The following is a 20212-nucleotide window of genomic DNA, read 5'->3' as shown; positions in this document are numbered from 1 at the left end:
TCTAAGCTTACAGCATCTCTCTGATCCTCTGAAGGAAGAATTTACCCTGAGGACTCAAATGATCAAAAGGAAAAGTTCAAAGTGTGCACAAGGGGTGGAGAAGGGAAGTTTGGGGACATGGCTGGACAGTGTGTACTCCAGCAGGCATCAGGCAACTAGCAGTCAAACCGCAGGAAACACAGAATGAAGTTTGAATTTTGCCTGTTCCCACTTGCTGTTCTGTCTTCTCTCCTCCCTCTGAACCCCTCAGTGTCAGCCTCGAAGCCCTACCCACCGCCAAAGTCCCACTCTCCAGGATTTATCCTTCCTCCTTCCTGCTTTACACCTCTTCCTCCATCAAAATCTCCATCTGCTCCCTGTGGCTAATTTCAGTCAATTAGTTCTGAAAAGAACCTGACTCAAATAATTCACAAAAAGAGATGAATGGCTGACAGTGGGGGAAAAAACACATTTTTCTACATTCTTAGAGTTGAAAAGCTCTCATTACACCAATGTTTTCGGACAAGGAAGCTGTTGGCATTCTAGATGGGGTATTTCTTTATCATGGGAGCGGTCCTGTGTGATATAGGACTTTTAGCATCCCTGACCCCTTGTCCATAAAATGGCAGTAGTGCCCCCATCCTGTCATTTGATTAAGTATGAAAGCTCCTTCCCCCACATCTCTACATACTGAACAAATGGCATCTTTCTCCTTGAGAACCACTGGAATCTATCACAAGGTTTTGGAGTTGCTGGAAAATGATTATCTAGAAGTTTCTTGCCTCCAACTGTGTTCCTCCCTAGTCTTCCCCAACATGATGAAAGGTATCACCAATCACCCTCAGCTACTTTCTGTCACTCCCCACAGCCATACATGAAAAATCTCAGCTGGCTTTGCCAATAATCTCGTTGGTCTTCTCCATCTCCATAGTCTGCCCCCAGGCTAAGCACCCTCCATCTCTCTCCTGATCTACTGCAAGAGCATCCTGATCTCTCCCTTTCAACCTACAATCTTTCTCTGACCAGCAGTTAGAGTGATCCTTTAAAACATAAAGCAAGTAATGTTATTCCCTTGCCTAAATTTCGTTATCACCTTCCCATCACACTAGAACTACATCCAGATGTCTCCCCAGATCCTACCTGAGTTCATCCCTGCGGACTTCTTCTCATTTATTCCCACCAGTCCTCTCTTCCATTCCACCTCAATTCCCACAGTTCTTTGAGACTTTTTAACATGTTACCATATTTCTGCCTTAGGGCCTTTGCACATGTTATTTCTAGTTCCCCTTGTATACTGGATCTTTCTAATCTTTCAGATTTCAAATTCAATGTCATCTCCTTGCTGACATGTAACTATAGACCTTTCCATCCCTATTTCAGTTATTATGAATCATAGTACTCCACTTTTCCCTGCAAGATTGTTTTAAAATTTTATTTATTATCTGTCTCCCAGTAGACTCCCAGCTCTAACAATAGTTTCTCTGATTCTTCATTTTGAAGGCAGCATACACCTAGGCATTTGATATGCAATAGGTTGTCAATAAATGTTTATTGAATGCATGAATAAATATGTGGATCAATGTTTGAATTCTTTCAGTCAATATCTTATCAGGCAACCTTGGTACATTGGTAAGTAGGTCTAATCATTACTGAGTTCTGCAATTGAGCAGAAATTTGTCCTTGTGAACATTGGACCTTGGTTCTGCCTTAGGGAGCAATACTAACTAACCCACACCTCTTACTACCACACATCTTAGCCTTCTTCAAATTTTACATCCACAGTTTCTCCGCAAGTCATAAGAGAAAGTTCTGGGTCTCTTGCCCTTTCAGTCCATAGGCAGTCTACAGAGTCAGTTTGCAGAAAATATGGTCCTCCCATGGGAACAAAGTACTTTAGGTTGTTCTCTGACCAAAAAAGAATAATTGGACTGTTTTTTCATGATTAGAATACCATAATTTATAAACACAGCCTCACATTGGGTTAACTCTTTAAAATGAAAATAGCATAATGGTATCATGGAAGAAGAAACAGAACAAGAGATTTAGAGTTTAAAAAACGTGGGTTCAAGTTCAAGCTCTATTACTTATGGGTCGTGAGTCTTTAGGGAGGTCATTTAACCTGTCTGAGCCTTTTCTCCATCCACCATCACCTGTCTCCCCATCCACCACTGACCGTCCACCTACCCACCATCATTTATGGAGCACTTGCTCTTGGACAAGGGTGTGATCTGTAAAATACAAATGGGAATAAACCCCCTCTTATCAAAATAAGCCAATGAAATAGACTTTGAAAGAAAATACAACACTTTACATTTCACGTTGCTGGCTTCAGAAATAGCATCTGAAATGAATGGTTTGGGGAGGGGATCCACAGTTCATGGCTAGAATTTCGGGGATTAAAAAAATAAAGTTATAGTTGAGCCTTGAGCGGCACAGGTGTTAGGGGTGCCAACCCCTCATGCCAATGAAAATCTGTGTATAACTTTTGACTCCCCCAGAGCTTAACAACTCATAACCTGTATACCCGAAGCCTTATCAATTAACATGTATTTTGTATCTTATATGTATTCTATACCGTATTAAGATAAAGTAAACTAGAGAAAAGAAAATATTAACAGAATCAAAAGGAAAATACATTTACAGTACTGTATTTATAAAAAAAAATCCAAGTGGACCTGCATTTCACCTAACTTCAACTGAAATACAGCATTTTCTTTAATTATGAATGCAGGACACAGTAGTATTAATGGAAACTGTGACTTTGTCACCAAAAGAAATCGAATTATTTTCATATCATTTTATAGTTGTTCAGATATCTCTAAATATCATCTAGGCTCATCTCTACTTTGAAATTATGGGAGTTACTGCTGCTAGATTCTGCTAGTTAATATTTTAAGATATATTACTACATCTCAGGGCACCTGGGTGGTTCAGTCCATTGAGCATCCGACTCCCAGTTTTGGCTCAGGTCATGATCCCACGGGTCATTAGATCGAGTCCCACAATGGGCTCTTAGCTCAGTGGGAAGTCTGCTTGGAGATTCTCTCCCTCTGCTCCTCCCCCCACTTGTGCACACATACTCTCATTCTCTCTCAAATAAATCAATCCATATTTAAAAAAAGACATATTACTATAGCTCAATTTGAAAAGCAGTTTGCTCTATCTCTGTAGCCATATAACTGGTTCATTTTGTAATTCGTTTCTATTTATGCATCTAAAACCATTATTTGGAGAAGGATCTACAGGCTTCACAGAAGTCCATGGCACAAGGGCTCCAAGGTGGTTGGAGCCCTTGGGGTCGAGGACACGGAGATGTTGCTGCACACATGAGGCCGGCCCTCCGTGACACCTACAACCCTTGGGTGCTCTGGGCTAGGTACCCCTCCTGTTGCCTCAGAGAAAGAAGGGTGAGCACTTGGAATCCAATTCTTAAGACTGGTCACTGCTGAAAATGGAGCCTTGGGAAGATGTCAGTGAGCAATGATTAGGAACAGCTGATTGTTTGAGCAACTGCTTCTCCAGCAGACTCTTCCAAGACTAGGTGGGGTGAGGGGGTGACAGGGGAGCAACAAGAAATCCAGCTTCATTCCCTCACAGGGAAATGCCCCTCCCTTTGGGCTTCCTGGCTTCCTATCAACATAGCTCCAGGTATCACCTCTTCCTGGAAGCTCTCAGTTCACCGTGCTAGAATCACCATCTTCTCCGCGAAATGGAGAACACCTTTCCCGTTGGACAAATGTGTTTTGAGGGCCCGCTAGGTGTGAGACCCTTTTATGACGCTTGGGAAACAGACAGACCTGGCAACTCCCCTGGAGGCACATCCAGCCTCAACAGCACCATGTTGAGCCGAACACTGAGCCTGGCATGTCCCCAGTCCCTAACTTCTCTGTCCCCCGCCTGCATGGTGACTCTTCCTGGTTGTCCCAAAGGCATCACCAAATCAACCAAATTCAACTTGTCTTCCAACTGGTCACCAAAACCTCTCAATTCTACATCTTAAAAAGTTATTTCATTTAATCCCTCCCTCTCCACTCTCACTGCCAACACCCCGGTTCATATCGTCTACACCCCTCAGCTGGGTTATTGCAATCCACAGAATCCATGCGATTCTCTCCATGTTCACCATCTCCACTCTAGACCAAGGTGACATCATTTTCCGCCTGAAGCTTTTCCTGCTTCTGCCAGAGCTACCTTTCCATCCACTCCCCATGGAACTGCATTATCTAGGGACTCAATGCCAATCATGTCACTTCCCTTCCAAGGCTCCTCCATGCTTTGCGAATAAAACATCCTCTCCTTCCCACAGCCTGTGAGGCCTACAGGATCTGGCTACTGCTGCTGCCTTCTCCAACCTCCTACCCCAACCCTCTTCCCTCACCCCCTCCCCAGTACCCAACCAGGCTAACCTTGTTCTTTCAGCTGGCCAAGTCATTCCCCTTTGAGCCCTTGCACTTGCCCAGTGTGCAAGGTATGCTTGTGTCCCAGTTCTCCAAGGGGCCATCTACAAACATCCTTTCTCATCTTCCTAGTGTCAACTCAAACTGCTTAAACAGAACCTTCACTAGCACCAGCTAAGCTCACAACCTTAGCCTGTGCCTCTGTTGCTAACGTGCTAGAACACCACTGGTAACAGTAGGTGCTCCATAAATGCTAGCTATTATTCCAATGTAAAAAAAAAATTCTTTACTTGCTAACATGGTATCTCTTCTATTTACCACTGACAGAAGTATTTTAGCACAACACTTCGCATGTAATAGAAACTCAATAAATTGTTGGTTTGAACCAGTGAGCATCCTTCTGATCCACGGTTTCGCCTCTCCACTGTTCTGAGTAATCGCTCTAGAACACCATCAGATCACGTCTGCATATTGCTCCGCTCTTGTCTTCCATCAGCCATGGCTATGGTTTTCACACCCTGTTTGGCAGAATCCTAGAAGTTCCTCTGAGATGCCTCAGGGACAGGTAAGGTGGGGAAGGGCATGCCACAGGGTTCTCGGAACCTCCAAACCCCTGCTGCCCGCTGTGTCCCAATGTTTGGCCAGGGGCTCACCCAGTGCAGCAGGTCAATGCTGAGTACTAACCACTCTCTCATATGGAGCTCCTGGTTAAGACTGATTGTTAAGGACCGCGTTTGGAAGATCTGAAAGCGACTGACCATCAGGAGAAAATCCAGCCATCTTTGCCTGTCTCATTAAGCCTGTGGCCATCTGGCCCTGCCTGCTCATTTCTAGACTCTTCCCAGCCAGGGGGAGCTACCTGTGGTTTGCAAGCTTATTCAACGTCCCGCCTGTGTGCAAGCTGTCCCCTCTCTCTGGAACTCCCTTCCTTGCCTCCTCCACACAGCTTTGAGACACAGCTGCAGCATCACCTCTTTGAAGCCCCCAAGATCTTTCCTGGCTGAGTCTGACCCTCTGTCTAAGGGCATCAACTGGGTCTTTTGGCTACCTCTCACCACATCCCCTGGCATTGCACAGGCTTGCTTTACTCTCCCCCTTGCCATCAAGGCAGGGTGGGTGGCTCCCACCTGTGGGCCAAATCTGGCCGCCGCCTGTTTGGGTTTTTTTTTTTTTTCTTTGAATGGCCCAGGAGCTAAGAATAGCTTTTACATTTTTAAATGTAAAATGGGGGAAAAAAATGAAAAGGATATTTCATATGTGAAAATTATATGAAATTCAGACTTCAGTGTGCATAAAGTTTTATTGGCATGCTGTCCCATTTGCTCATGTGTATCATCTACAGTTGCTTGCACACAACAGTGGCACACTCAGCACCAGGTGTGTGGCACATACAGCCCACGATTATTGACGGGCTAACTTTTACAGGAAAGGTGTGCTGATGTCTGCTGAGACCACCAGCCAGCGTAGCAAGACTAGGCTTCCTGGGGTCAGATCCCCACCGTAACTCCTCCCAGGAGAACAGTATCTATAACTCTCAGGCAGACAAACCAATATAAAACTCAGCCACAGACTGTGGGGGAAAAGGTCACAATTCTATTTAATTTCGTGACAGTATGAAAATTACCATTTTCCTCAAAACAGAACATTAAGACCAAAAGAACCCCACTCTGGGCACATTTCATAAAAAGCTAAACAGCAAACTTAATACTACTTCTACAGTAGTAGTTCGCTCCTACAAACAGGTTAGACCCATAAGTCCTACAAATTACCCTACCCCCACCCCCACCCTGATGCCCCACCCCACCAGCAGACTTTGGGATTTCCCCGAGCAGGCCTCAGTCCTTATCAGCCACGGGCCACCACACGTTCAGGGAAGACAGAGAACATCAAGAAGCTTAGAGGGAGGAGAGATGGTACCGTGTTATTATAAATGACATGGCGTCCACAGTGGGGTTCTTCACCGTTCCACGCGCAGGGAATCCGCCATATTGACTCCCCTCCTTCTGACTGGGCCAGGCATCTTGCCCCAAGGACCAGAAATCCCTATCCTGAACTAGGGCTCTAATTTGGTGTGAAAAGGTGAGCTGGACGCAATGCGATCTCTTTCCTGGAAATCTGAGTAAACAATACAGATTGTTGTTGCCAGTGGGGAGCCAAAGCAGAAGGTTAAATGCTGTTGAAACGTAGAGTGGGTATCACAGCAGGCTGCAGCATTTATGTGGAGGGCTGGAGAGGCAGATGTTTGAGGAAGAAGAGGGCACTGGGGGCAGGAGAGAGGGAAGTAGCCAGGCTAAGTCATGTTGACAGTAGAACCTTAGAATGAGCAACTGTTACTTCCTGCTGCTGAGCTTCTTTGAGTGCCTTGGGTCCAGAACCTCCTTCCAACTCCATATCGAGGAAGCCACATCCTGTTACTATCAATAATCCTGATGGTGAGGACAGTAAATACATACACAGCATTTCCTAGGGGTCAGGTGGGGTTTATCCAAGACATATTAACTCCTTAGTCCAGACAATAGTCCTATGAAGCAAACAGGATGCCGATTTATAGATGAGGAAACTGGGGCACAGAAAGGGTAAGTAATTTGCTCAAGGTCCCACAACTTATACATGGCGCCTTTGGTCCCAGTTGACCTGGCTCCAGAGTTTGTGCCTGAAACCACTACACAGTCCTGCTCCTATTCCCAGATTTCCATGGAATTCCACCTAGTTCTTTCCTCTAAGCCCTCTGCCCCCTGATTTGAGCTTGCTCAAGTAGATGTTTGTTTCGCCTAACCAACTGTGCCTAAACGCAGAGATTCGTATGAGCACTGATGCTCGAAAGATAGATCCTCAAAGAATTTCAAGATGTGAGCTGGTTCTGATGTACAGGAGAGTGGAAAACTCTGGAAATCCACCCCCCATCCTGAAATGAACTGCAAATAGACTGCTGTATACAAGAGTGGAGGGGCTAATTAAACTGTGACCTCTAGGTTCTTGAGACTCAGAATACAAGCTCAAAAATGGGAAGAGTTTAGAAAGTTTTCTAGGTATTTGCTTTGAGCAATTAGAAGAGGATAAGAAGTACAACAGACATGTGAAAAGATGCTCAACATCACTCACCATCAGGGAAATGCAAATCAAAACCACGAAGAGCTATTACCTCACACCTGTCAGAATGGGTAAAATCAACACAAGAAACAACAGGTGTTGGTGAGAATGGGGAGAAAAAGGAACATTTCTGTACTGCTGGTGGGAATGCAGACTCGTGCAGCCACTCTGGGAAACAGTATGGTGGTTCCTCAAAAAGTCAAAAACAGAATTGCCGTAGGATCCAGTAATTCCACTGGAATACTGGGTATTTACCCAAAGAAAATGAAAATGCTACCTACCCACTCAGTTTCTGATTTAGTAAATCTGATGGGGGGCCCAAGAATGTGCATTTCTAACAAGTTCCCAGGCGATGTTGATCTGATGCGTTTGGTCCAGCGACTACGCTTTGAGAACCACTGCCCTGCGGCGTCAAGCCCTTTCCTCCCATCACGGAAAAGCACAATCACACATGTTTTGAAATTATATCATAGGAATTCCAACCATGCTGGGTTTCCATGGTCAAAGTTAACTCGCATATTGGTAAGACCAGAAGTCTGACTCTTCCAATCAATGGGGATTTCTGGGAAGGCCTGGAGGGGTGGAGGAATGCCAGATTGCCTGGGATTCAGGAAGAGGTTCTGACACATCAGACATTTAAAAAAAAAAAAAAAAAAAGCCAATGGTTAAAGCAGTTTGAAGTGGACAGACTCAAGAAAGTGTTGCTCCTAAGCAAGGAAACATTTCCAACAGGATCCTCTAAGACCTTGCATTGGCTCATTCCACAAATATTTCTCAAGTCCTAACTGCACACCAGGTACTAGGCTAAGTACTCTGCGTTCAACAGGAAACAAAATGCTACCAATTCCTGAACCTTCTGGGGCTCGTGTTTTAATTGTGGCTGCTAACAGAGACAAGAGGTGCCGTAACCCAGACTTAACAGGCTGAGCTCTCTCAATTCAGGACCTGAGCTGGCTTGTGTCCAAGAACAAAGACTGGGAGAAGCCCCTTGAGGCCTTGTTGGTCTCCCCAAGGTCATTTGTGAGCCTTAATATGAAGAATGTCAAAACAGTCCAAAGGTTGACAGATGAGGAGCTACGGCCCTCTTAGAGTCTGAACTTTCTTGGTTGTACAATCTGCAAAAAGAGGAATGCCGTTCTTGGAGCCATGGACGCTCCATTCTTTCATGTCTACTGTCCGCAAACAGCTGATCTTATCAGAGCAGTCAGGAGGGCCTGACTTGCTCCAAACAAGTTGGGACTGACACCAGAACCCAACATTCACGTGCTGGGCGGCCTGCGACGGTGGTTCACAAGCTCAGGTCCACAAGTCAGCCCTCCCACCCCTGCCAGTTCTTTTTTTTTTTTTTTTTTAAAGATTTTATTTATTTATTTGACAGAGAGAGATCACAAGTAGGCAGAGAGGCAGGCAGAGAGAGAGGAAGGGAAGCGAAGCAGGCTCCCTGCTGAGCAAAGAGCCCGATGCGGGACTCGATCCCAGGACCCCGAGATCATGACCTGAGCCGAAGGCAGCGGCTTAACCCACTGAGCCACCCAGGCGCCCCGTACCCCTGCCAGTTCTAAATGTTCTGCCATTTCACAGCTGTGGAACCTAACCAAAGCTCTCCAGGCCTCAATTCTCTCGTCTATAAAATCACGGTAGCAACTTCAGTCCTTGCCCCAGAGGAGGATTGTGAGGATCAACTGAAAATAAGGCATGTCAAGGGCTTAGCCCAAAGCCTGGCCATTAGAACAACCCAGTAGACAGTAGCTATGATTGCTTTTCCCCTCTAAGTCGGTGTTGGGTTTTTTGTGGGGGTTTTTTTTTGTTGTTGTTTTTTTTGGGGGGGGGGTGTTGTTTTTTGTTTTTTTTTTCCTCTAGATCTACCCTTGTGTTTCAGATGTGTGTAGAGGGGGAGAATTCACCAGCTAGTCTTCAGATTGCGAAATGGCTAGACAGGATCATAACAGAAACTAAACGAGGAATAAACATCACAGGAAGACTGTGGATTTTGAGGTCAAGAGGCAATGCACAAGTCTGCGCTGCAGAGAGATCCTGGGACATTACTTCTGCACACAACCGCTAGAAGGATCTTGGGTGACTGTCTGCTGGAGAGCACGTGAGTGTCTTTGTGGTTGTCCACATGACGGTTAAATTCTATCAGGCTTTGGACTTACAGGAGTGTGGAAGGGCGTGTGTCTCCCCACAAGGGCTAAGAATGAACTACAAGCATCCACCCGGCAGTTATTTAAACACACACCGACAGTTATTAAAAACACACCACAGTTATTAGCCGACAGTTATTAAAAACACACCACCTTCAGTGTCTACGGAGCAGGTGGACACCATGTATAGACCACAAGCAACCCCAGGACCCAACTATGGTGGTCACGCCGCTGCGGGAACAGCCAGACTTGGAAACGTGCGTCCACTTTTCTCTGGGTATGTTGGTGTGGCAAGAGTAGCAGGAGTTCAGAGGGGAAGGAAGTTCATGAACTTGCATGTAATTTAACAGAATGAGCGGGGCAGGGTGTGGGGGAGGGTGGGAATCACATGAAATTTTAAAACTCTTTAAAGGGCACCGATCAGCCTCAACCCTACATTGTACGGGAGGTTGGTAGCTGCGTCTTTTAAGAGAAAGTTTGAAAAGCACTAGAGTGGTGGGGAAGAATACAGAGGTAGACTTTCAAGATCTGAGTTTAAGCCAGAAGGCTCAGGCACTTATTTGGTTATCTTGAGCAAGTCACTTCTCTTGAGTTTCCTTATCAGGTAGATGGGGCTGTTCCTCATAGAATCAACTTTAGATCTGATCAGGGGCTGAGAAAAAATAATATATGGGGAAGTGCTGTACCAATACTTATTAGGGTCATCAGAGAAAGGGGCTGCGGAAATCAGCTCCCTTGGCGTGGGTGCAGGCTGAAGGTAACCTGCTCTAGTTGTGAAAGCGATTCAAAGTTGGTGGCAAGGCAGAAAAGTAAAGACCCAGCGTGTGAACAGCTGGGTACACACTCATTGCACAAGCACCTCGTAAATTAATCCTCAGCGGAAGCCACTGACCTAGGAGAACCAAGAAAGGAGAAAGGAGAAAACACAACCCAGTCACTCCTGTCACTTTGCTACCCGTGGTTGGTTGAAGATGGAAAAGAAGAGAGAGCCACCTAGTAGGAAAGGAGAAGGCCAGCCAATCCAGCTGCTTGTGCCTCACTGCCTATGGGTTACTGTTAAAATTCCTGGGTCTGCCCTGAAGGAATTGCTGTTGGAGTCTATTGAGGCTCCCTCTAGAGCGTTTCAAGTCAGTCTCTGGTTTTAGGCACCTGTAATTTAGCCTGCCTTTTCCAAAATGCATTCAAAACCAGAAAATAAAATGCAGAACAAATGCAATCAAATGACATCATTGTTCTGAGTGACAATCGGGGGCACGCTGATCCTGTGACCCCATTAAATGGGGCTGCAACCTGCTATTGTCCTTTCAGTGGCAAATCCAGTAGCACCAGCACACGGCATTGTTTACACAAGCAGGCGCCAAGCAAATAGCTGTTGAATTAAGTATCTTATCTGCCTGTTTAATAGGTTTGAAAAATTGTCAGCTTTTTCATCAAACCTACCACCTTTCCCCCCACCCCATTCAAACCCCTCTTGAAATTTACTTCCATTAAGGCTCTTTAAATGCGTAGTAGCAGCAAGGAATTTACTTAAATTAGGGAAAAAAAAAAAAAAAAGCAAAACTCCAAGCTCCCACCTGTGCAGCCATGACATGCTATTGTTTAAACCAGAGTATATTATTTAACTTGGATGACAAGCTCAGGGGGTAGGGACCCTGTCTTTCAGAATCCACAGCTCTCAGCACACTGGGAATTCTTGATAAATAACAGCAGCAAGAAAGGCTGCGGAGGGACCCCTTTTAATTATTTATTTTTCCGGTTCCAGATTTTTGGCAGTGTGTATTTATACCTGGCTTGATTTCCAAGGGAGAGCTCTCTCCAGAAGCTCCCGTGAAGAGGGATAAACAGCTCTCCGACTGCCCCCCCCTTCCCCTCCTCATCCCAGAGCAAGTAGGAACACCTGATCCAGCCAAAACGTGGATTCGGAGTGCACTCGGGATGCCTGCTGGGTTTGGAAAGGAGCGAAGTCCTCCAGCACCCCACGGGTACAGAGAGGCAGTCAAGAGAATTGTTTTGGCTCCACACATCCACACAGCTGTCAGATGACAGGGCCTGGACCTCTACTGTTATTACCCGCTGTGGGCCTCTGAGCTGTCTTGTCATTAACTCCAGAGACCAAGGATGCCTAAAGCTTGGCACTAAGTAACATTTGGAGGTGCGTTCAAGTCTTTCCATGGAGGAGTAGAAGGCAACGATTTCTGCCCCACTTGAACTCTCAGATGCTAAACATCTAATAAAAACATATGAAACAGTATATGTGTATGGCAAGACGAAGGCATTTAGGGAGCACTAGTTGTTACCTATGCTTTAAAAAATTATACCAGTAACTAAATGAAGGCATTACCCGCGTGTCCCAGCACACAACTGATAGGCAAGGAGGGAGAAGCAAATGGCCATCTAAGGAACCTTTGAAAGGACCTCCGTTTTGTTTTTTCTTTTTCCCTCCTTGGATAACAGGGTGAATATTTGGTAAGATGTGCTTGGCAGAGAAAGGGGTGGGTGGGGCTGGGAGGGTTTTTCTGTACACATATTACCATACCTAGAGCCCAGGCTCCCCTGTTCACAACAATGTATCACTACAACACGTTTTCCAAGTGGAGACTTCTCCCCTTCCTCTCTGACGCATTTTACCCCAAAACAATGGCAACACCTGTAGCCGTTAATTTCTGCTCTTTGATTTCTGTCCAGTTATAAAGGAGGCTCTCAGCAGGACCCCTCTCAGGGGCCATATGTGGAGTCGACGTGCCAGCAGCCTTGGAAGGAAAACGGCCTCTGAGAAGTGCACAATGGCTCCCTAATCCCCATCAACTGGACCCTCTTGAACCGCCGCTTTATTTTCCAGTCAAAGAGCTGCCAATCTCAAGAGTCAAGCTGTGGCTGCCCTGAGAACCCGGGGGCGGGAACCTGAGCTCTGGCAGGCTGGGCACAACACAGGGGTGGTGTCCCTGAGCCCCACAGTCGAGTCCGGTAACGTGCAGCCTAGAAACTGTGCGGCATCCCAACCTCTTATCTCACTCTCCCCTCCAGGCTGAAGCTTTTATCCACAAAGAGACCTCAGCCTCCCCTGCCTCTCCCCCCGGGAGACCACAGCGCACTCACAGCACAGCCACAGCCCCGCCCCCTCACACCGGGTCACGCCGAGGGTTCTGTTCCCCCAAGCGGGAGCCCCTCTTCTAGACTAGCACTGACCCATGCTGAGCAGGCTAGCAACTCTTCTGACCACATCACGTGTGTTGCTGGTTTGGGGAGGGGGGCGCAAAGGCTGGGGTGTGGCAGCGCGCCCTTTAGGTTCAACCGCCTTCTCTGCCCAGCGCGCGGTGTTTGGTAACCGTGTAGAGAAGGGTCAAACCCACACGCCTGCTAAGACCGTGCACCTGGGGAAGCGATTAGGGAACGGAGGGGGGTAGGCTGCCTGCGGAGGCTCAGCCCCAAACAAGCGTCGTTTGGACAGAGAAGGATGGCACTGGGATGCAGTCACTAGAGTTTTCAGCCAAACTCCTACCCTCTCCACCTCCCTTTTTCCACTCCCTTTGGGGAACTCCGGCTGTGCTTTAGGGCAGCCCGAGGTCTCGGAGACAGTAAGAGAACGGCTCTTCGGCAGCCATCAAGCTGTGGGAATCCGGGACTTGGTGAATGGCAACCGGGTCTCCCTCCTGCTCGGCCTCGGCGGCGGCCCCCAACATCAACACTCCCCGCGGCGCCCCGGGGGCAGGACTTACGCAGTTCTGTTCCGCCGTCTGGAAGTCCCAGGAGCAGCTCTTGGCGCGCTCCTGGATCTCACTCATCCTGAAGAGGCAGAGTGCGGTGGTGGCGGGGGAGCGCCTCTCCTGGCCCTCCCCGGTGGCCGCGCTGAACACGCCCGCCCAGACGCCCAGGGCCTCCACCAGGCTGGAGGAGAGGAGCAGGCGCCGGCCGTCGGGGTGGCCGTGGCCGCAGTCGAGGGCCGCCTGGCCCTGGAACTGCAGCACCTTGGCGCTCTGCGCGATGCGCACCATGCTGGGCCAGCCGGTGGCGGCGCCGCTCGTGTAGTTGTAGGGATAGTAGGGGAAGTAGACGCTGCCGTTCCAGAGAAAGGCGTCCACGAAGTGCAGGCTGCCCGCGCCCCCGCGCAGCTTGAGGCGGCCCAGCTCCTCCGTGGCCAGGCTGCGTCCCTCCGTGTCCTTGAGGGCGATGGCGGTGTCGCGGTCGGACGCCGCCGGGTTGCAGCGGCTAGCCGTCTCAGGCTCCGGCAGCACGTAGGTGGCGGCCACCGCCAGGTACCAGCGGTTCTGGTCCCCCGCGCGGTACACCACGCCGGCCGTCGAGCCCTGTGGGTGACACGACACCACCTCGGTGCCGTTGCGCAGGGAGCCGTGGCTCAGGTTGCCCAGCAGCCGCACCTCGCAGGCGCCCCGATCGAAGGTCCAGCCGGTGAGCAGCAGCCCCTGGAGGTCGCCCGCCCCCTCGCTGTAGGGCAGCAGCAGCTTGCTGAAGCTGCTCCCCGGCCGGGGCCGCGCGGGGGGCGCCAGCGAGACGGGCTCCGTGCAGTTGCCCGCTTGGTCCCGGTACAGGCGCGAGAGCCTGTGCTCCAGGCTGTAGTCCAGCTGGTCCAGGCAGCTGCCGCTCGCCACGAACACGCCGTCCTCCCGGCTCGCCGCGATGGCTCCGATGGCTTGCTCCGACCGCCACACGGGTTCGTCCGCGCCCCGGCTCGGCGCCGCCAGCGCCAGCAGATAAGCGAGCAGGGGCAGCGGCGCGGCTGGGCGCGGGGGGCGCGGCGGTGCCTTCCTCCGGGAGACCTCCATGGGGCTGGGGGGGGCCGCCCCCGGGCAGGGCGCGCGGCGGCGACGGCGGCTCAGGCGCGCGGCGACTGAGACGCGGGCGGCGGCGGCGGCGGCTCCTGCGCGCGCTCGGGCTCCCGCGGCCGCCTCATCCCCGCGGCTCGCCCGGGAAGGAGAGCAGGAAGGGCGGCACGCGGCGGGGCCGCTCGCTCCGGCAGCCTGCGCGGCGGCTGTGGCGGCTGCGGCGGCGGCGGCGGCGGCGGCGGCGGCGGCGGCGGCGGCGGCTGCAAGCCCTGCGCGCTCCGGAGCGGCTTCCTCCTCGCCCTGCTTCTCCGGAGAGTTCCTCTGTGCAGCGCTAGCGCTCGCGGGGAGGCGCGGAGGGTAAGGGAGGGGACGGGCGGAGGGGAGCGAGGCAGGCGGGGAGGGCTGGAGAGGTTGGGTGCGCTTGTGCGTTTCACTTTCCCATTGTGAAAGTGGGATGCAACTGGCCCCCTTCCTCATCCTCTTCCTCCTCCGCCCTCCGCCTCCTGCCCGCCCGCCCTCCCTCCCTCCACGCCCATCTCCCCTCCCCTCTTGATTCGGTGAGATAGGGAGGAGGAAGGTCTCGTAATTTGGGTTACTGTGTAGGTGGCCTCTTTCATCTATTCATAACAAAGCTGAGCCTCCTGCTGTTGCCGCCGCGGCCGCCACCATCGCCCCTTGGCTCTCCCGGGGCTCCCGGGGCGCGCTAGCAGTATGCGGAGCGGGCTCCCGCGCGCCTCCGCCCGCGGGGCTGCTCCAACGCTCGGGTTTTGTTTATGAGAGCAGCCGGGGGGATGCGCCAGGCACCGGGGAGCGAGGACCTAGGGCGCCGAGGGTTTGCAGCTGAGGCCCAGGACTCAGGCCACAGGGAGGCTGCAGGGCGGCTGACAGGTGTGGAGCGGCGGGAGGGAGGCCCTGGGGAGGCGCGCAGGAGACGTGCACGAGCCGGAGGCTCAGGGGACGGAGGTGTCCCCGCCACAGGGGTTGGGTTTCCCCGGGTCAGAGGAGCGAGGTGGGGGAAAGGCAGGCGCCGAGACTCCGGTTCTGGACAATCCCCAGGGCCAGAGCTCCCATATTTGAAAAGGTTCTCTGATCTCCCTTGGCAACGGAGTCCCAGGCTCCCAGACCTGGCGCTTAGAAAGTTCTACTCACCATCTAGCCTTAATGTTCCTGGTTAACATTTATTGAGCACTAACTACGTGCCAGCTGCTGTTCGAAATTTACCCCATGGATTAAGACTCGTTTAATACCCTAATAACCCTTTTAATTAGTGACTGTTGTTATCATCATCCCCATTTAGTAGTGAGAATGATCATGGTTGAGGTTATGGAACTCTCATGGGCCCTACCTCTGGTTAACAGTAGAGGTGAGTTTCAAATCCCTGTCTAGCTTCAGGGCCGCTTACACATTTTGCTCTAGCCAGGTGCCATCTGTGGCCCATCCAATAAGGCTGCGAGATCATTTTCAGCAAGTGGGCCTGCAAAGTTCCCCAAGTTAAATGCTCCAACCTGCCCTCCCCAGCCTAGCCTTCTAACTTTAGAGCTAGGTACCCTTTATTCCCTAGAGGCTCTCTCTCTGCCTCATCCTTTCCCACTTCTTTTCTTCGGGCCCTCTGAGGTCTCACCAATCCACCCAGGGGTGCCCCCAAAGCCACCAAGAATTTCTGGAGCACAGTGAATTTCTGAATCATTGCACATGTGGGGGTAGGTTCATGATCTCTCAGAGGAAGCACAAATGCCTCCCAGCTTCCTGAGGCAGCTGATGGCACCAACAGCACACTTCGAGTCTGGCAGGTGACCCCGGGGTGGGGGTGTAATAAGGGGCTCCCCAGGACCCTGACGCATCTTTGCAAAAAGATCTCTGTCCCTTCACCCGCTGCTTCCAGGCCACAGGGCCCAGGGAGAGTAATGGGATACATCACCTTTCTTCCTTCCCTTCCTGGCTCCCCAACTCTAGATGGACTCTATTTTGGTGGGGGGAATGGGGTGAATGGGCTTCCTCCAGATGCTGAACCCTCCTGAAGGAGCAGCTGCCACAGGTTTCCAACTTCTAAAATAGTACTTCAAGTTCTCCCCCCGTGCTGATGGATGAGGCAGGAGAAGGAGCTTGGGGAGGCTGGAGGGACAGAGGGTGGGCTGAGGCAGGAAGCAGAAGAGAAACAGAAGTTTCTGCCCTTGCCATGCAGTTAAAGAATCCCACCATCCCAGCAGTGGCTCTCGTATTCTGCATTCACAGTGGTCATCGTGCCATTCAATAATTTCCTTGTCTGAAATTGGATGACATTATCTCTGCCTGCCAGTGGGCAGGAAATACTTTGCCGTGAGCTGTGTGGCAGTGGCAGCTGGGGTACTGGGGAGGGGGACGAGTGAGGGAGAAAGCCTGGGACCCCAGGTCCCAGCTGACGTTAGTCGGGAGACTGTCCATAATGCACATCAGATATGCTCTCTGCTGCAAGATAATCAGGTCCCACTCTCCCATTCTCTGCCTACCTGAAATGTTTTAATCACTTTCTTGGTCTGCTGGAAACGGGAAAAGTAGTACCCAAGAAACACCTGCAGAAACTCACCAAAGCCCTCCCAGCATCGGAGCGGATTCCCTTTGTGGACACGGTGACACTTTTCCCTGTGAATGATGAGGAACACAGTGTTCATCACTGCTGCCGCGAACCCGCCGCGGCATGGCTGTCGCTGTGCTGAGAAGCAACGGTCCAATTCCATTCTGGAGATAGTTTTACTTCACTGGTAACCACGCAATTTCTCTAAGTCCTGCAGAGCTGCGACAATCAGGAGGAGACCATCTTGGGAGCTATTTGGATTAAACATACTCTATGGTTGGCATTTTGATCACCACTCAATTCGTTGCCGCCTCGTTCTGAGAAAGAAACATCTGAAAAATACTAGCAGCAAGGAGCATAAATGGCTCTGATGGCTACAGTTTCTTGCCATTCTAGAATCCGGGACGACAAGCCCCACTCCTGGAAACACGCCTCCTTTTTTTCCCTGTTGAATTGTCTGCAGGCGCCTATGGGGAAGGGAGTCAGAAGCTGTGCCTACTTTTTGGCATGAGAAAGGCAGGAGACTAGGGAGCATGTAAATATATTCTTTGCTGAGTCTACCCCATTTTGTACAAACATGTTTGCCCCTTTCCAATTTTCCTGTGTACTAAAGCTCCACCTGGAGGACATAATCTCACACTTGAAAAGCGTGGGAAATACAAACAACAGAAATCAGTGGGCATGTGGATTCTGTCTGGCTCAGCTCGCTTCCCCCACCCTGGACCCTGGTGCCCAGCCAGGGGTGCGAGTCCCACCGGTGACACGGCTTCCCTTTCCCACTGACGGAGCCCATGCTGGTGGGTGTCACTCGCTGCACATTTGGAACTCCTTGTCACACCACTGGCTGAAACCCAAAGAAAAAGAAGACGGTGCAAATTTATCCTCCAGACAGAGGCCCGCTACCACGGAAACAGGCAGTTCAGACTGATTCAGAGCCGTTTTATTTGTAGCATTCACTAGATGGAAAAGTCTTCATAATGAGAAAGTCAGCTCCCCCAGGCAGCTCCGACAACCTGGGTTAACCAGACCATCCACAATCAGACTCATTTCTGCTGGACAGGACTTTATAGATTCAATGGTTTCCTGCTGAGGCTCAGGACATGAAAAACTGTTCGGTATACAACCGGTCACAGTCACAAGACAGCTATCATTGGTGTTCTCAGTTTTGTTTCTGACTTGAAAGAAAAAAAAAATCAGACAGTGATCTGTAGGATGACTGGGCTGGCAGAGACCGAAAGCACCGAAGATACCAGTTCCGGTGGCCAACGAATTCTCTGCCTCGTTCAAGGAGTTACAACCCCTCTGGCAGCATTTGGGAACCCCGGTGGGTCTGATCGTAGCAGTGCTGTCCTGCTAGGACTTCAGACAGGCTGCATCCTTCCCCACAGCTTTGCTCAAGTCTACATGGTCTTCCACATCCAGGTCCTTATCAAAGCTCCCGGCCCCTTTTGGTGACTGACAGGAAAAAAGAAATGAGCCAGCCTCCTTTCTAGTCTGCTGATGAGTAGATGGTTGAAAGCAGATAAGATGGAGAGCCATTTAATAAGTTTGAATTGATGCTGAGAGACGAGTTGAATGCAATTCAATCAACATGAAAAGTCAGTCAAACGCAGCGCAGTTAAGATGTGGCTAAAGGAACACAATGCTTCGTCTTCTTGCCCGCCCAACATGGCCCCAGATGACTGTTGAGCATTCTTATGCTTGGGGATACTGCCCCATTGCCTTTGGTCGAAGGGATGAAGGCCAAGGGCTGTTCCTTCCGTAGGGAGGATACGATTTACCCCAAGCATTACTTCCATCCTCTTTCCTCCGTCCCAGCTTCATAGCTCATGGTCGTTCAGCAGCAGAGTTACAATTGTAGATGGGAGAATGGTTTGGAGGTACAAAAAAAAACCAATTCTTGACTCAAGGTCCAAAGACTTCCCTTAAGCTAGATAAGAGCCTTTGGTCAGCTCTGGGGACCCATGAGTTGTTTCCTAGAGAGGGGATGTCAACTGTTGGTTGTTTTTTTTTTTTTTTAAAGATTTTATTTATTTATTTATTTGACAGACAGAGATGACAAGTAGACAGAGCGGCAGGCAGAGAGAGAGGGGGAAGCAGGCTCCCCGCTGAGCAGAGAGCCCGATGCGGGGCTCGATCCCAGGACCCTGGGATCATGACCTGAGCCGAAAGCAGAGGCTTTAACCCACTGAGCCACCCAGGCGCCCCCTGTTGGTTGTTTTTAAGAGGCTGATTCTAGGACATCATCTGGACCCCTAGTGCCTCTCTTCTCAGGTAATACACTCAGTGTCAAGAAGTTTCTTTTGAACCCTTTCTCCAAAACATTCCCCCAAATCATCAGTGGTTAAAAGTCTGAGACCCTTGCTGGTTGAGAGCAAAATACGGTAAATCATCAGTGTTTTTCCAGATCAGCTGGGGGTTCACCCTGCATGAAGTACACAAAATCAATGGTTAATTATTTCTTCCGATTTGGGGAATCTCTGTCACTTGCTGAGTAGTTTCTTGGTCACAAGCCTTTGTCTGAGTTTCACAAGACTCAAGTCTGCCCCTGCTCATATTTTTCTTTGCTGTTCTTTCGAAATATGGAGCCAAGAGGGCATCAACGACTAGACACAAAATGCAGATCCCCCTTTCACACGGTGTGTCTTCCTGTGTCTCTGTTCCGCCGGCCCGGTTCCGAGGCTCCCTGCCACCATAATCCTAGGCTCCGAATCCTTTGATAACTGGCAGCTTGGCACAAACCCATTCAAAGAGAAGAGCTGCCAGAAACAGGCCGTCATATTAATAATAACTCAAACTCTTGAAATGAATAGCAGAAGATAAGATAAACACACAGATAACTTCACAGTCACTCATACTTCCATTTCCTTGAGATCTTGACAGGGGGAGAAACTCTGAGCTGACAATGAAGTATTTGGACCTGGCGGTGAGAGGCCAGCGGCTTGCTGCCCCCCCCCCCAACTGGTACCCCTTCTGATTCTTGTGCTCTTGCCACTCCCTGGAAAATACTTCTACCAAGGTGGGCCAGAAGCAACTGGCATCAGCTTTGAGCATGAACGGCTGTCAGGAAGCTCAGTGTTTGGTCCCGTGGTAAGGACGTCCACACCCGTCCCCCATGTGAGGAAGGCACTGGGAGCATGGAGGTCCAAACAGCTTTGCCTGGACCCTGGCAGCCTGCAGATCCCACGGAACACCAAGCTTTCAGCCCGCCTTCTGCACGCTTTCTAATTCTTCCCATTTCTGTGTTCTCCCCCATCAGTGCTGGATATC

General features: G+C 50.1%; 1 protein-coding gene across 1 annotated transcript in view; it reads right to left on the bottom strand.

The window, feature by feature from the left end:
- The window catches only part of PLXNC1 (plexin C1), a 144125-nt gene extending 129258 nt beyond the window's left edge, over positions 1-14867 (bottom strand). The window contains exon 1 of the mRNA XM_047740059.1: positions 13327-14867. Coding sequence (XP_047596015.1) covers positions 13327-14391 — 1065 coding nt within the window. The 5' untranslated portion in view covers positions 14392-14867. The remainder of the gene's footprint in view (positions 1-13326) is intronic.
- Between the last annotated feature and the right edge of the window lie 5345 nt (positions 14868-20212).

The sequence above is a fragment of the Lutra lutra genome, chromosome 8, assembly GCF_902655055.1.
Source record: "Lutra lutra chromosome 8, mLutLut1.2, whole genome shotgun sequence".
NCBI classification, from domain to species: domain Eukaryota; kingdom Metazoa; phylum Chordata; class Mammalia; order Carnivora; family Mustelidae; genus Lutra; species Lutra lutra.
Note: the sequence above shows the minus strand (reverse complement) of the source record. Positions and strands in the feature narration are given on the sequence as shown.